This window comes from Myotis nattereri (genome assembly GCF_964212035.1).
Source record: "Myotis nattereri genome assembly, chromosome: X".
Lineage (NCBI taxonomy): Eukaryota > Metazoa > Chordata > Mammalia > Chiroptera > Vespertilionidae > Myotis > Myotis nattereri.
This window is the reverse complement of record NC_138078.1, coordinates 2,660,707-2,676,841: the sequence shown is the minus strand read 5'-3', so window position 1 is coordinate 2,676,841 and position 16,135 is coordinate 2,660,707. Positions and strand designations below refer to the sequence as shown.

At 52.0% G+C, this 16,135-nt stretch overlaps 1 protein-coding gene across 1 annotated transcript in view; it reads right to left on the bottom strand.

Annotated features, from left to right (window-relative positions):
• Positions 1-16,135, bottom strand: part of TBL1X (transducin beta like 1 X-linked) — a 122,016-nt gene that overhangs the window by 8,905 nt on the left and 96,976 nt on the right. Inside the window, exons 2-10 of the mRNA XM_081080913.1 lie at positions 14,443-14,521; positions 10,831-10,937; positions 6,781-6,926; positions 3,632-3,914; positions 3,093-3,225; positions 2,519-2,660; positions 1,922-1,985; positions 1,705-1,802; positions 73-133 (exon numbers count right to left, since the gene is read on the bottom strand). Coding sequence (XP_080937039.1) covers positions 73-133; positions 1,705-1,802; positions 1,922-1,985; positions 2,519-2,660; positions 3,093-3,225; positions 3,632-3,914; positions 6,781-6,926; positions 10,831-10,888 — 985 coding nt within the window. The 5' untranslated portion in view covers positions 10,889-10,937; positions 14,443-14,521. The remainder of the gene's footprint in view (positions 1-72; positions 134-1,704; positions 1,803-1,921; positions 1,986-2,518; positions 2,661-3,092; positions 3,226-3,631; positions 3,915-6,780; positions 6,927-10,830; positions 10,938-14,442; positions 14,522-16,135) is intronic.

Here is a 16,135-nt window from a genome sequence, read left to right as displayed (position 1 = left end):
TTCCGCCGTTTGGTCGATTTGCATATTACCCTTTTATTATATAGGATTACAAAACCAAACCAAAAGACTCACCAGAGTGAAACGGAAACTGCTGTTTGGCTTCTCCCGTGTGGGCATCCCAAATTATTGTTGTCTGTGCTCCGCAAACGAAAAGGAAATCTAGTGAGTGTTCTTCTCGCCAAGTTTTCTCTCGGAAAAGTTATCATACAAGACCAGGCAGTGGCCCCTCCTCCCTCCACTCCAGTGCTGCCCAATAAAGACAGGACACAAGCCACGCGGGGAACTTTGTTTTCTAGTAAGCACTCAATACCAAAAAGAAAAAGAGAAACTGTTAAAACAACCTTTTCTTTTCGTTTTTTGGTGCTGTGACTCGGATATGAACCGAGGTTGCTGTGGCCATGAAACTACGTTTTAACTACACATTTTATTTTACTCCAGTATGGCCAAAATATTGTTTCAACATGTGATCAGTATATAGCTAGCTGTTCATGAGATCCTCGGCAGTCTTTTTGCCTAGGTCTGTGGAATCCAGTGTTTTATATGTAACAATCTCGAGAGCCAGGTGGGGTGGTGGCGACTCCACAAGACCCAGCAGCTGTAACTGATAATTGGAAAAGTACCGAGATCAGTGGGGGTTTCCCCGCTCCCATTACAAGTTGAAGAAACTCATAATAAAGCTTATCTAAGTATCTTTCTGGCACTTTTCCAAATGAGGAGCTGAAGAAGAAACGTGCATTTCTGAAAACTGCCCTGTGCGTCGGTCACTCCCTGAATTGGGGATAAAGAGCAGGGCAACTGAGTTGCACTGGCACAAGGCACCCATGCAGCGGTCTATAAATAAGGGAGGGAAACAGTTTCCCTGGAAAACAAACAGGAATTCTTTTTTTTTTTTTTTAATATATTTCATTGATTTTTTACAGAGAGGAAGGGAAAGGATAGAGAGTTAGAAGCATCGACCTATGACACACGTGTCAGAGGTGACGCTCGAACTCATTTTTTTGGTTGATTTTTCTTTGTTAAATGGCATTTAAATATATAAAATAAATATCAAAAATATAAGTCTTTGTTTTACTATGGTTGCAAATATCAAAAAAATTCTATATGTGACACGGCACCAGAGTTAAGTTAGGGTTTTTCAAAATGCTGACACGCCGAGCTCAAAAGTTTCGCCATCACTGGCCTAGAGGGTCACACTGGAGTGTGGAGTTCAGCAAAGCTATTTTTGCCAAGGGCCAGATGGTCAGTACTTTTGGCTTTGAGGCTGTCGCTGAGCTGTGCACCTCAAGCGAGCAGGGGAGCTTTGCACAAAGGTCTGTGGAGTGTGTGACATATTAAGACGTGACGGGCGTCTGACTGGCGTGGCTCAGTGGTTGAGCACTGACCTATGAACCAGGAGGTCACGGTTCGATTTAGATTGCGGGATGGATCCCCAGCAGGGGGAGTGCAGGAGGCAGTGGATCAATGATTCTTTCTCATCATTGATATTTCTGTCTCTCTCTCCTTCTCCTTTCCCCTCTGAAATCAATACAAACATATTTTAAACACACACACACACACACACATATATATATATATATATCAAGCACCACACATTTCTTAAGAGGAAGCAGAAAGCCTCAGAATTCAGAGAAACCACGATGTTATCTAGAAATTCAACACCAGTAAGCGTCTACCGATCAAAGACGTATTTTAGCGAACACTCACTTTGTCCACACCAGCGCTCAAAATGTAATTCCCCTTTTTGTTCCATTTCAAGGCAAAGATGGGGCCTTTGTGTTGGCCTAAGGTGCTGGCCAGGTTACCTGTGGTGTAAGTAAACAAACAACAAACACGCTGACTTCAAGGCCACGGCCCGTTCACATGGCGCTTCCACGCCAAAGCCGCTCTTCTCCGACCCCAAGCCGAGGGCGGCAGCACTCACCTTCTTCCGTCCAGATTCTTGCAAAGCCATCGTAGGAGCCCGTGGCCAACAGCGTCCCATCGCTCTGCGGGCCAGAAAGAAACAGGCCGACAGAAACAGCTTAGTGGGGGCGGTTCTGACAAAGCGAAGAGAACCTCTCACCCCACAGCTAGAACATTCTCACGTCGATAACCGGTCTCCAGCCCGGCCGGCGTGGCTCAGGGGTTGAGCATCGACCTGTGAACCAGGAGGCCATGGTTCGATTCCCGGTCAGGGCACAGGCCCGGGTTGGGTTGTGGGCTTGATCCCCAGTGTGGGATGTGCAGGAGGCAGCTGATTGATGATGACTCTCATCATCGATGTTTCTCTCTCTCTCTCTCTCTCTCTCTCTCTCTCTCTCTCTCTCTTCTCTCTGAGATGAATGAAAACATTAAAAAAAAGGAAGAACTATGAAGGTGGAAGTCACGTTTCCTTGGCTGCTCGGAGCCGTGGGCTAATGCCGGGAAGGAGCCTGACATGACCTGGCTAGCTCTCAGGAAGGGAGCCCCACGACCCCAGCACCCCTGCACCCCACGTGGCACCAGACAGTCCAGCATGTGGGAGGCGGCTGGGGCTTACGTTCCAGTCCAGCGAGGTCACGTCCTTGTTGCTGGGCACGTCGTGGCCGCCCTCGCGGATGCAGTGCCGCAGCACGAGCTGGGTGGACGCCCCGTTGCTGCTCTCGTTCAGGTTCCAGATCCGCGCCGTCGAGTCTCCGGACCTGCAGAAGGAAGCGCCCCGCAGTCAGCTCCTCTCGTCCTCACGGGTTTTCTCCCTTTCCCCACCATGCAACCTGCGTCAGGGCCCGCAGCCGACGGGCAGAGGCAGGCCACGGCTCCAGGCCAAGCAGCTCGGGGCCGGGCGCCGTGAGAGACCCAGGGGCATGGCCTGCCCTAAGTCCAACCCCACGGCAGCTGTTTTTTTATCTCAGGCTTTTCTCCGCACCATCTCTGCAGCACAGAGTAATTTTAAATGCAGGCATTAGCCCCCACCCAGGGAGAACACGGGGACTTCTCCACAATTTTACCACAGTAGGAAGCACCCCAGGAAGGGCAGCAGGGGCGCCCCAGGCTTCGGTCTGCACCCCTGAGCAGGTGCCGGGTAGGTGAGAGGGAACGCGCTCCGGAGGCGGGACCGCGGCTGACGCCCTTACCCCGAGGCCAGGAGGTCGCTCACGGGGTTCCAGGCGCAGATGAAGACCTCGGACTCGTGGCCCCGAAGCACCGTGGCTTTGCTGGGTGGGATCTCAACGTCCCCGTCTACTTCCATGGGCTTCGAGTGATTATCTGTGCGAGGGAACAGAAGCCGCGTGGCTGAGCAACGTAGGACGGACGTGAAGAATTCGTTGGCCTGTGCCCACTCACGGTCACCTGCCACGGGGCTGGGCTGTGGCCGCAGCCTCAGCTGAGGCGGCTGGGAGGCTGTATGTGAGGAGGCCTCGGGGTGAGGTGTGAACACCCTGGTCATCTCGACCCTCAGGGCCGGGGCGGCTGCACGACTTACCCGAGGGAAGCAAATTTCACTCAGGGAAGAATGCTCACGTCTGCATAAGACATGCACAGGTGCATGCACATACATTCACACACACACACACACACACAGTGCACACATACACAGTCACACACAAACTAACACAGGCACATGTGTGCACACAGATACACACGCATCTGCATACTACATGCCCGCACTTACTTATGGCATGTGCTCCGTTCTCCTCCCCATTCACTGTGGCTTCTCCGTTCTTTGGGGCGTTGGGCTGGGAAACAGCTGCTGGGGTCACCGTGGCTGTCGTGGTGGCCGTGGCCACCGTGGCTGCTGCTGCTGCTGCTGATGCCGCCGCCGCCGCCGCCGCACTGGCCTGCTGCTGTGCCAGCTTCTCCCGGAAGGCCTGCTGCCTCGTCTGTACCACGTCGGGCATCACAGCGTCGATCAGGGACAGGGACTCTATGGGGCGGCCATCGAATACCGTGCCATCCTGGGGGAAGGCAAGGGACGGCCATCAGCCCCGAAGCTCCTGGCACTGGGCTGTGGGCACCGCAGGCAGGTAGGTGCGGGCAGAGGCGAGGAGGGGCAGGCGCTGCCCAGGGCATAGCGGTGGGCAGAGTGTGTGTGGTGGGGTGAGCCTGGGTGCAAGACAGGGTGTAATGCTGTCCTCAGTGGGGGACCCAATGTTTGGTAAATACCACACTGAACTGGGGCACTACCATATTTCATGTAAAAGGTGCTCTATTATTATCTGAGGCACTACTGTATTTCATGTAAAACGTGGTCTATGTAGCTGAGGCACTACCGTATATCATGTAAAAGATGCTCTATTTGCCCTAGCCAGTTTGGCGCAGTGGATAGAGCGTCGGCCTGCGGACTGAAAGGTCCCGGGTTCAATTCCGGCCAAGGGCACATGCCTAGGCTGCGGGCTTGGTCCCCAGTAGGGGCCGTGCAGAAGGCAGCCAAAAATGACTCTCTCATCATTGATGTTTCTATCTCTTCCTCCCTCTCCCTTCCTCTCTTAAATCAATAAAGAAATATATATTTTTTTTAAAAAAGATGCTCTATTGTTATCTGGGGCACTGCTGTATTTCATGTAAAAGGTGCTCTATTGTTATCTGAGGCACTACCGTATATCATGTAAAAGATGCTCTATTGGTATCTGGGGCACTACCGTACTTCATGTAAAAGATGCTGTATTGTTATATGGGACACTACCATATTTCATGTAAAAGACGCTCTACTGTATGAGGCACTACTGTATTTCATGTAAAAGATGCTCTTATTGCCGAAACCGGTTAGGCTCAGTGGATAGAGCGTCGGCCTGCGGACTGAAAGGTCCCAGGTTCGATTCCGGTCAAGGGCATGTACCTGGGTTGCGGGCATATCCCCAGTAGGAGATGTGCAGGAGGCAGCTGATTGATGTTTCGCTCTCATCGATGTTTCTAACTCTCTATCTCTCTCCCTTCCTCTCTGTAAAAAAATCAATAAAATATATTAAAAAAAAAAAAGATGCTCTTATTATCTGGGGCACTGCTGTATTTCATGTAAAAGGTGCTCTATGTATCTGAGGCACTACCGTATATCATGTAAAAGATGCTCTATTGGTATCTGAGACACTACAGTATTTCATGTAAAAGATGCTCTACCACTGTATCTGGGGCACTACTGTATTTCATATAAAAGATGCTTTACTGTATCCGAGGCACTACCGTATCTCATATAAAAGATGCTCTCCCAGATCCAATGATTCTCAATGATGGAGGGGTGCCCGCTCAAGGGACTTGGGCTACGCCTGGCCACCTTTTTGGTTGTCAAAGTGGGACAGAAAATGCTGTGACATGTGACGGTGGAGACCCTGGAGCTGCTCAGCGTTCTGCAGTGCACAGGATGCTCCCTCCCAGGAATGACCCACCCCAAATGCCCAGCGCCCCAGGCTGAGAAAGCTGCGAGGACAGGTGTGGGAGTCCCTGCGAGTCACTATCACTACCGGCAATGTGGGAGAGCGTGTCTGCAGGAACCTCGGCCCAATCGGCCTCCTGCGCCAGGAGGACCTCACTCCGAGACCATCCGCCTATTGACTGGTGAACTGCCTATCGGCGGCCTGTGAAATGCCTCCGTGCCCAGCCGGTGGCTCAGTAGGTTGGAGCATCATCCCGTACCCCAAAAGGTCGTGGTTTGACTCCTGTTTCAGGGCACATACCATCGGAGGCAACCGATGGATGTTTCTCTCACATTGCTGTCTCTCTCTCTCTCTCCCTTCCTCTCTCTAACATCAATAAACACATCCTCAGGTGAGGATTAAGACAAGAAACGTTGCCCCGGCTGGTTTGGCTCAGTGGACAGAGCGTTGGCCTGTGGACTGAAGGGTTTGATTCCAGTCAAGAGCGCCTGTCTGGGTTGCGGGCTCCATCCCCAGTGTGGGGCGTGCAGGAGGCAGCCGATCGATGATTCTCTCTCATCATGGATGTTTTTCTCTCTCTCTCTCCCTCTCCCTTCCTCTCTGAAAAAAGTTACAATAAAATAAAACCACCCATGCGTATAAAATTGGCCCAATTATGCAGTGAGGCCAACCCAAAAAGAGGAGGGGATACGAGCAAACTGTCACCATTTTACTTTGTCATTATGGTCATCTTCTCCCACCAGCTCTCTGGTGAGCACCATCACCAGTCCGGCACCTGGAAGGCTCTTGAGCAGGACAGTCCCCCCTGTCCTTCCCCGATTTTCTGACTGCACGTGTCAGGGTCACTCGCAGGACAGATTCTACAGAACATCTCCAGGGCCCTGGGGAACCGGCCGCTCAGAGAGAGCGGGGAGGGACGCCCCTTCTGTGCTCGGCACGGTGCACGCCTGCCCCGAGGAGGGACATGGGGGAAGGTCAGCTGTGTTTTCAGAGGGGGGAGCGCACGTGACATCACGGTGCTTGGTCAGCAGCCAGCCAGCCGCGTGTGCATGTGGAAACCATGACGCGCAGTAGCCGGCCAGCCGCGTGTGCATGTGGAAACCATGATGCGCAGTAGCCGGCCAGCCGCGTGTGCATGTGGAAACCATGACGCGCAGTAGCCGGCCAGCCGCGTGTGCATGTGGAAACCATGACGCGCAGTAGCCGGCCAGCCGCGTGTGCATGTGGAAACCATGACGCGCAGTAGCCGGCCAGACGCGTGTGCATGTGGAAAACACCCCGGTGCACGGGGCCTGGACAGCTCACTCCGGTCCCTGCAGCCTGTAGTGAAGCCACCACACTCTCCTGCCCCGGCGAGGACCTCAGGGCCGGCGTGCAGGACGGGGCCTGTGGCCAGCCCTCCCAGGACCCGGGAGCGGGGCTGGGGGCCGCCCCCTGGGGAAGGTGCACATACCTCATTGATGCTGATCTCAGCCTCCACATACTGCAGCCCCTTCTGCAGGATGGAGATGAGGGCGGCGGGCGGCACCAGCGTCCCGTTGATGTTCGACTGGCTGATGTGGCTCTCGATACCGAAGGTGAACGCCGAGTGGGAGAAGCCTGCAGCCAGACAGGGAAGGCGGGGCGTGAGCCTGGAGGCAGGTGGAGGCACGGCCACAGGCACTAAGGGGCACCGGGGCCTCAACCACCTTATCAGCTGCAGGACCACCCTCCCCCACCCCGGCTTCTGGTTTGGGGGGAAGCGGGAAGGGGCATGGGGAAGACACAGGCCCCAGAAGACCCACATTTGCACAGGATGGAAAACAGCTTTGAGGGCACAACCATCTCAGCTTTATTTTTATTTTTTTAATTGATTCCAGAGAGGAAGGGAGAGGGAGAGAGAGAAACGTCAATGATGAGAGAGAACCATAGATCGGCTGCCTGCTGCACACCCCCACTGAGCCCCAAAAACCTGATGAGGACATTCAGAAAGGAATATCCCAGCCCGGCTGGTGTGACTCACTGGTTGAGCGCTGACCTATGGGACCAGGAGGTCACGGTTCGATTCCTGGTCAGGGCACATGCCTAGATTTTGAGCTTGATCCCCAGTGGGGGGCGTGCAGGACGCAGCCGAACAATGATTCTCTCATCATTGATGATCATTGATGTTTCTCTCTCTCTCCCCCTCACCCTTCCTCTCTCTGAAATCAATAAAAATATTTTTTTAAAAGATAAAAAAAAAAAAAAAGGAGCATCCCAGCCCAGTTGGCCTTGGTGAGATGCATGTTAATTCACCAGACCCAGCATAAGACTGAGTTTAGCAACACAGAAAAGGACACGATGTCCGAGCCAAGTAGGGTGTACTCCAGGAACGAAGGGCTTACTGTCTGAAAATAAGCCAGCGATTTCACCACATTGGAAAGAGGAAGTTTCTGGAACCAGATGGCCGATCGGAATCCTAGCTTTCTGACTTGCTGGCGGTGTGACTTGGGGAACTCAACACCCTGTCCACACTCTGGGTTTCTCCTTGTAAAAGAGGGAGCAGCTCAGTCTCTTCCTGGGGGTTAATCGTTTCATCTGAGACATACTTGGAATCACGCCTGGCACACATAGGTGCTCAATAAATGTGAGCTACACACCCCATGTACCAGGAGGTCGCCCCCAGGAGGAAGAGTGATCCCACCCAGATGTCCACAGTGCCGAGGCTGAGAAACCCTGACCTTCACGAATGACCTCAAAGCCTTTAGATCAGAAATGGGGAGCCTTTTCTCTGCCAAGCGCCATGGGGATATTTATAACATCATTCGGGGGCCCTACAAAATGACCAACTTAAACATGAGCCTGCTCTATCTGGTCAGACATTGAATGAGCCCACCCCTAATGCCTTGGAGGGCCAGGCCCCATGGTTTCGCGGGCCTCATACGGCCGAGGGCTGGACGTTCCCCACCCCTACTGTACAGTTTTCAAGGCTAGAGGAGTATTTCCTTTAGAAACTAAGAAAAAGAATAAAGTTAATGTAAAAAGAATTAAAAATCAAGAATTTAAAAAATGCCCTAGCCGGTTTGGCTCAGTAGATAGAGCACTGGCCTGCAGACTGAAGGGTCCCGGGTTCGATTCTGGTCATGGGGAGGTACCTCGGTCGCAGGCTCCTCCCCGGCCCAAGCTCTGGTCGGGGTGTATGCAGGAGGCAACAAAGGGATGTGTTTCTCTCACACTGATGTTTCTCTCTGTCTTTCCCTCTCTCTTCCACTTTCCCTAAAATCAATGGAAAATATATCCTTGGGTGAGGATTAAAAAAACATAAAAGAAAAAACAATAAAAATGACAAATGAAAAACAAACACACACACACCCTGTGAACTGGGTTATGTGGCCAGTTGGGGGCAGTCTGGTGCTGTGTGACAGGGAGAGCAACGTTCAGCAACTTGCACGAGCTCACGTGAGGAATCCCGCTCTCATGTGGACAAAGCTGTGCCAGGGGCCAGGCCCCATGGCACTCTCAGTGCCCCCTGCTGCCTTCTCCACCCACCCCCCTTGTGCTAATACGCACAAGGCCCACTCCGCACTGGGCCTGCACATTCCTTATGAAAAGGAAATTCTCGCTCATGTTCGAAAGTATTGGAAGAAACAAGAGCTATTCCTAAGTGTCAGAAAATTGCGTAGGGTACCCCGTTTTCTGAGGGTGGTGGGGGAAACTCAATAAATCAGAGGTGCTTAATCTAAGGGGTTCCTTTCTATCTACACTGCTGCCCAAGGCCGAGAGCACCTCATCGCACGGCCAATTCAACGCAACCTCGACTGGGCTAGTATCTTCGCCAACAAGGTCTGACTTGAATAGAAACGCCGAGGGAAGAAGGAATATCGTCCTCCATGCCACCTCAGGAACGAAACCCTTTTCCTGCCCCAGGAACACTCTGGGTCCTGTCGGGAGCCTGCACCCCCGTCCCTGATAGATCACACTCGACAGGGCCGGTGGTTTCCCCACAGGAAGGTGCATTTCCCTCAAGGAAAATGAGTTCCCCACAGGAAGATGCGTTTCCCCCACAGGAAGGTGTGTTCCCCCCACAGAAAGGTGCATTTCCCCTATAGAAAGGTGCAATTCTGCAATAGGAAGCTGCTTTCCCCCCACAGGACAGTATGTTTCCTCACAACAAGGTGTGTTTTCCCCCCCACAGGAAGGTGATTTGTTCCACAGAAAGAAGGGTTCCCCCACATGAAAGTGTGTTCTCCAATAGGAAGGTGCGTTTTCCTCCTAGAAGGTGCATTTCCCACAAAAGATAAACGCATTCCCCCACAGGAAGGAGTCTTTACCCCACAGGAAGAAGGATTCCCACACAGGAAGGTGCATTTCCCCCACAGGAAGATGTGTTCCCTCACAGAAAGGTGTGTCTCTCCCACAGGATAAAGGATTCTCCCACAGGAAGGTGTGTTCAACCACAAGAAGGTGCCTTTCCCTCCCCCGTCCCGCAAAGAAGGGTTCCCCAACAGATAGTGCGTTCCCCCACAGAAAGGTGTGTTTCCTCCACAGAAAGGTGTGTTTCCCCCACAGGAAGGTGCATTTCCCCCACAGAAAGAAGGTTTCCTTCATAGGAAGGTGCATTTCCCCCACAGAAAGATGTGTTCCCCCACAGGAAGATGTGTTCTCCCACAGGAAGCTGTGTTCCTCACAGGAAGGTGTGGTCCTCCCACAGGAAGGTATGTTTGCCCCACAGGAAAATTAGGTTCTCCCATAGGAAAATAGTTTCCCACACAGGAAGGTGCGATTCCCCTGAAGGAAGATGTGTGCGCTCACATGAAGGTGCATTTCCCCCACAGGTGTGTTCCCCCACAGGAAGGTTAGGTTCCGACACAGGAAGATGTGTTCCCCAACAGGAAGGTGAATTTCCCCTACAGGAAGAGGGGTTCCTGTTCAGGAAGGTGTGTTTCCCACAGGCACGTGGATTTGCCCACAGTAAGATGCGTTCTCTCACCAGAAGGTTTGTTTCCCCCACAGGAAGATGTGTTCCCTCATAGGAAGGTGCACTTCCCCCACAGGAAAGGGCATTTCCCTCACAGGATGAAGAGTTCCCCCACAGGAAGGTGCCTTTCCCACACAATGGGGTGCATTTCCGCCAAGGAATAAGGGTTCACCCCACAGGAAAGTGGGATTCCCCCACAGGAAGGTGTGTTTTCCCCCCACAGGAAGATAGGTTCCCACACAGGAAGGTGTGTCCCCCCACAGGAAGATGTGTTCCCTCACAGGAAGGTGTGTTCCCCCCACAGGAAGATAGGTTCCCACACAGGAAGGTGTGTTCCCCCACAGGAAGATGTGTTCCCTCACAGGAAGGTGCGTTTCCCCCATAGGAAAGATGCCTTTCCCTACAAGAAGGTGCGTTTCCCCCACAGGAAGAAGGGTATCTGCACAGAAAGATACATTTCCTCCACAGGAAGATGTGTTCCCTTACAGGAAGGTGTATTTCCCCCATGGGAATACGTGTTCCCCCACAGGAAAGTGGATTTCCCCCACAGAAGGGGGGTAACCTTACCTGACTCCTGGAGGTAGCGATACACCAGGAAGTTCACCTCGTCGCTGGTTATGCTCATCTTAGCCTCACCTCGCAGCGACGAGGTTTGTGGAAGCGAGAGCCACCCTCTGTGAGACAGGTGAGAGGAGAAAATGGAGAGTTTTTTCAAACACATCTGTATTTCTTTTTGTTTTCTTCTGCACTTTAAAAAATTTATTTTTATTGTTTTTAGAGATGAAGGGAGAGGGGGAGAGAGATAGAAACATCAATGATGAGGGAGAATCATGGATCGGCTGCCTCCTGCATGCCCCTTACTGGGGATGGAGCCCACAACCCCGGGCATGTGCCCTGACCGGGAGGGAGTCGATCCGTGACCTCCTGGTTCATAGGTAGATGCTCAACCACTGAGCCACGCCAGGCATTTTTCTGCACTTTTTGAGATGAGTGGAAGAAAACCACTCCCGTGACGTTATATCCACAAAGCTAACTCATGTCTGGTTCGTGTTATATTGTGTGATCATGTGTTACATACAAATTTCATAATTATTTATATAAAAAGCATATTTCCCCCCCTGGCTGGTGCTACTCAATGGCAGAGCATTGGCCGGTGCACCCAATGGTTGTGGGTTCGATTCCTGGTCAAGAGCACGTACCAGGTGGCAGGTTTGATCCCCGGCCCTGGTCGGAGTGAATGCAGGAGGCAACCAATCGATGTGTCTCTCACATTGGTGTTTCTTTCCTTCTCTCTCTCTCTCTCTCTCTTCCCCCTTCCCTCTAAAAATCAATGGAAAAAATATCCTCAGTAAGGATTACGAAAAAATAATAAATTTTAAAAAAGCATACATCCCAGTGAAACATATCCAATAACAAGAATCATTGCGGTATTTTATAAGGCTGGGATAGGGTCAGGTATAAACCACACCTTTGACGGGCCGAGCCAGCCATGGGGACAAGCCATACACACACACACACACACACACACACACAGTGCTAGAGTGAAAGCGTGGTTCTGATCTCCAACAATGTGCCAGACACTCCCATGGACCCGGGGCAGCTCCGCCGTCTGCGCCAAGGCTTGAAGGGCACGCAGGCACCGTCTACTGTGTGTGTGGGGAAGGTGGCCTGCGTCTTCTCTGTAAGAACCGTCTCAGTGGATGCATGACGTGGTCCACGACATTCCCGTGCTGGCTGCAGAGCTGGGGCAGAAGATGGGGGACCCGGGGTCAGAGCCGGCAGGCGGACCTCTCACCACGCTTCCACCTCCTTCTAGCTCTAGATCGCAGGGCAAGCTCTGTGACAGACCTGTCATCTCCAAATGAAGGACAGTAACAGCCCTCTGTGGGGGAGCAGGAGGGAGGGCTAAATGCTTCATATTCCCAGTGCAGGCCCCCCGCACAGCAGGTCCCAGAAGAGCCAGTTAGGACTTTATTCAGCCAACTGTGCACCACCGCTAAAGAGCAACCTGCAAGGGCATCCGAGGGGATCAGCAGACACCCCCCACCCCCTTAAAATCCACCAGAGCTGGCAGCCTCAGCATGGTCATCAACGATCAGGCCACCCAAGTGGCACTTACAAAGCCCATCAAAAAAAGCACTACTGCCCAGCCGGCGTGGCTCAGTGATTGAGCATCATCCCATGCACCCAGAGGTCAGGGTTCGATTCCCGGTCAGGGCACATGCCTGGGTTGTGGGCTCGATCCCCAGTAGGGGGCGTGCAGGAGGCAGCCGATCAATGTTTCTCTCTCAATGTTTCTATCTCGCCCCCTCCCTTCCTCTTTCTCTAACATCAATAAAAATATTTTTGTTAAAAGAAGAAGAAAAAAAGGAAGGCACTCCCCCAGAGGCCGTGTGTGGGTAAGCATTTTCTCCAGGGGACACCTCGGACCCCACTCGTGGCCGGCCCCTGGCTGGGCTCCGGACACCGGCTGTATGCAGCGCCAGGGGATGCTGTCCAGCCTCTTTTCTTTCTGAAGCAAAAGAGAGCTTTTGCAGCAGCGGCAGGTCCCCTGTGGCCTTGAACGGAAGTGAAAAGCAAAACAAACTGGAAACCACAGGTCCAATCAGTGGGTGGTGTTTGTTTTCTTGCCTGACCCAGTTTTGACTGGAGACACTGCCCATTAGGTTGACGGGAGGACTCCGCAGCTGGGATGGGGCGAAGAGGAACAGCCCCTTCCACGGTGACCCACAGCATCACGTCCCCATCGTGTTGCTTAGAAAGGAATTTAAACGTTCATGCCAGCGGATGGCTTCGCTGGGGTTGCCCCTCTAAACAAGTATGCCAACATAAATAATAATTTGGGTTTAAAGCCCATCAAGAAACTGAAGACAGCCCTAGCCTGTTTGGCTCAGTGGGTAGAGCGTTGGCCTACGGGACTGAAGGGTCCCAGGTTGGATTCCGGTCAAGGGCACATGCCCGGGTTGTGGGCTCGATCCCCAGTAGGGGGCGTGCAGGAGGCAGCCAATCCATGATTCTCTCTCTTCACTGATGTTTCTATCTCTCTCCCTCTCCCTTCCTCTCTAAAATAAAAATATATGTAGATATATTTAAAATATTGGCTTACAAGATGGAACGTGCATGGTGCTAAATTTTGTTTTGTGTACACACACACACACACACACACACACACACACACACACGATACTCCGCAAAACAAGCCTCTGTTTGGAGTGGGTTATATCTACATATGTGAGTATGTGCTCTTCCATATTTTGCAGGTTTTCTCCTGTGAACTTGGACCGCTTCCCCATTCATTAAAATCTAATTAAAACCTGGCACTGTTTTTGGAAATAAGCAGCACGGGCGCGAGGCAGCTCTCCCAAGCAGGAAATGAGGCGCAGGACCGGCAGACAGGAGCGGGTCTAGTGGTAGAAAATATCGCCGCTCTCCAAGGAACGAAAGACAGCCCTATGGTGCAACAGGCAGAGAGGGGCCTTCCTGTGCCAGCTGCCCCTTCCGGGTTCATTCATGGCTTCACCCGAAAACCAGGCCCACATCCACGGAGGATGCGGACCAGACAGAAGACACGGCCAGTCCTGGAGTTACATCCCACACCACCGGGCGTCTCCCAGGTGGCTACTGGGTCCACCCAAACCATACTCACACCCTATTCACACGTCCTCCTGCCTGCCCAGGAGAGAAAGACAGCAACATCGATCAGTTGCCTCCTGCACACCCTCTACTGGGGATCCAGCCCTGAACCCGGGCATGTGCCCTGATCCAACGGTGAACTCCTGGTCCATGGGTCTATGTTCAATCCACTGAGCTACACCAGCCGGGCTCAGCTTAATTTTAATTCAGTGTTGACAGGAGATTGATTTTAGAAGCTGCCAGCTATCCCGGGAAGACTCAGAAAAGTTGGTAAGAGCCCATCCAGTATCTGAAATTCTTGCAAGGCAGTAAAATGCCAGTTCAGCACATAGAATGGTGATCCAGCCCTGATGACTTAATCATGTTCTATCTACACTACCTTCAAGTTCAGCGAGGAGAAAGACCTGCATCTTTCTCCCCCCGTGTCTCTCCCCCCGCTCCCCCCATCACTGTAAACAGAAGGCATTCCGTTTTGGCAAAACGCAGTTCCATTTCGCAAGCAGATTTCAGGTGAAAAGACAGATCCAGAGGCAGATCCCCGCTTACCTTCACGGTGACTTCATGTGCACCCCTCCGCACTGGTGGGCCCCCCAGCATCCGAGCATAGAAACCGCAACGCGTCTGCCTGGGGAGACATGGAGAGATTTGTAAAAACAAAACACCTTACAAATCTGTGGGACGTATCCGCCTCCCCATCCCCGTTTTCTCCTTCAAATTGATGTCGGTGGTTTTCTTTTTCATCCCAACCCAAACGTAACCAGTCTACTGTTCCATCATCTCCGTGTCCAACGTGAGCACAGACTAGGTAGTTGTATTAGCCAAGTGAAAAAGAAGTGAAAATGGCCAGTCAGCCCGTGGTGTGGTTGAGCCAGTGGTTGAGCGTTGACCTATGAACCAGGAGGTCACGGTTCGATTCCCAGTCAGGGCACAGGCCTGGGTTGCGGACTCGATCCCCAGTGGGGGGCGTGCAGGAGGCAGCCGATCCATAATTTCCTCTCATCACTGATCTTTCCTTCCCTTTCCCTCTCCCCCTCTCTTCCTCTCTCTGGAACCAATAAAAACATATCTTTTAAATGGCCTGTCAAGTTATTATGCTACTTGTAGAAAGTGTGAATGCTAAAATTCTCAAAGTAGGTCAAATTAATTTTAGCTCAGACAAGGCTATCATTTAATGATAAATGAATGCTGCTCTGAAATACCTCTAAGCACTGAGCCACATGCCACCGGTAATGGGAACCATACACACCCTCCAAGGGAGAAAGCACGCTTTGGAGAAACTTCAGACACGGCTCAGGCGGCGATAATAACAGTGCTGACAGGCATGCCTGTGTGTACATGTCCACCTCACACACACTACATGCTTGGAAAAACACAGAAACCACATCCCAATCTTTTTTTTTTTTAATATGTTTTTATTGATTTCACAGAGAGGAAGGGAGAAGGAAAGACAGATAGAAACATCAATGATGAGAGAGAATCATCGATCGGCTGCCTCCTGCACGCCCCCTACTAGGGACTGAGTCCACAACCCGGCATGTGCCCTGACTGGGAATCGAACCGCGATCTCCTGGTTCGTAGGTCAATGCTCACCACTGAGCCACACTGCTTAAGGCCACATTTGAATCCCCCCTAAGGCTTCCCTAAAAACATAGCAAACAAAAGGCACTAGCACGCCTCAACTTTCCATTCCTGGGCCACACATTTCCGTTCCCCGGGGCTTCCGCTCGCTCGCACTGATTTCTGAAGCCAGGCTTATGTCTCATAATGATAACCCTTCCTGTCACACGTGCTTTTACTTTTCAATCAATATGCACACTGAACAGTGAACCAGCGTGTCTTCAGCGCTCTGTCCCTTCTTCCTTCTAAAACGTCTTTGGTTGTCCCCTAGCTGGTTTGGCTCAGTGGATAGTGTCAGCCTGTGGACTAAAGGGTCCCAGGTTTGATTCCAGTCAGGGCACATGCCCAGGTTGTGGCTCAATCCCCTGTAGGGGGAGTGAAGGAGGCAGCTGATCAATGATTCTCTCTCCTGGATGTTTTTCTCCCTCTCTAAAAATCAAACTTTTAAAAATCTTAATAAACACCCTCTAAAAAAAAAAAAGGATATCTATCTATCTATCTATAAGCCAAGTGACCGGAACAACCAGAATGACGGGAACGGGAACAACCAGTTGCTATGACGCTCACTGCTGCAGGCCAACTGGCCCGATGGGGGTGGGGCTGGCCGGCCTTCCTCCCGGGC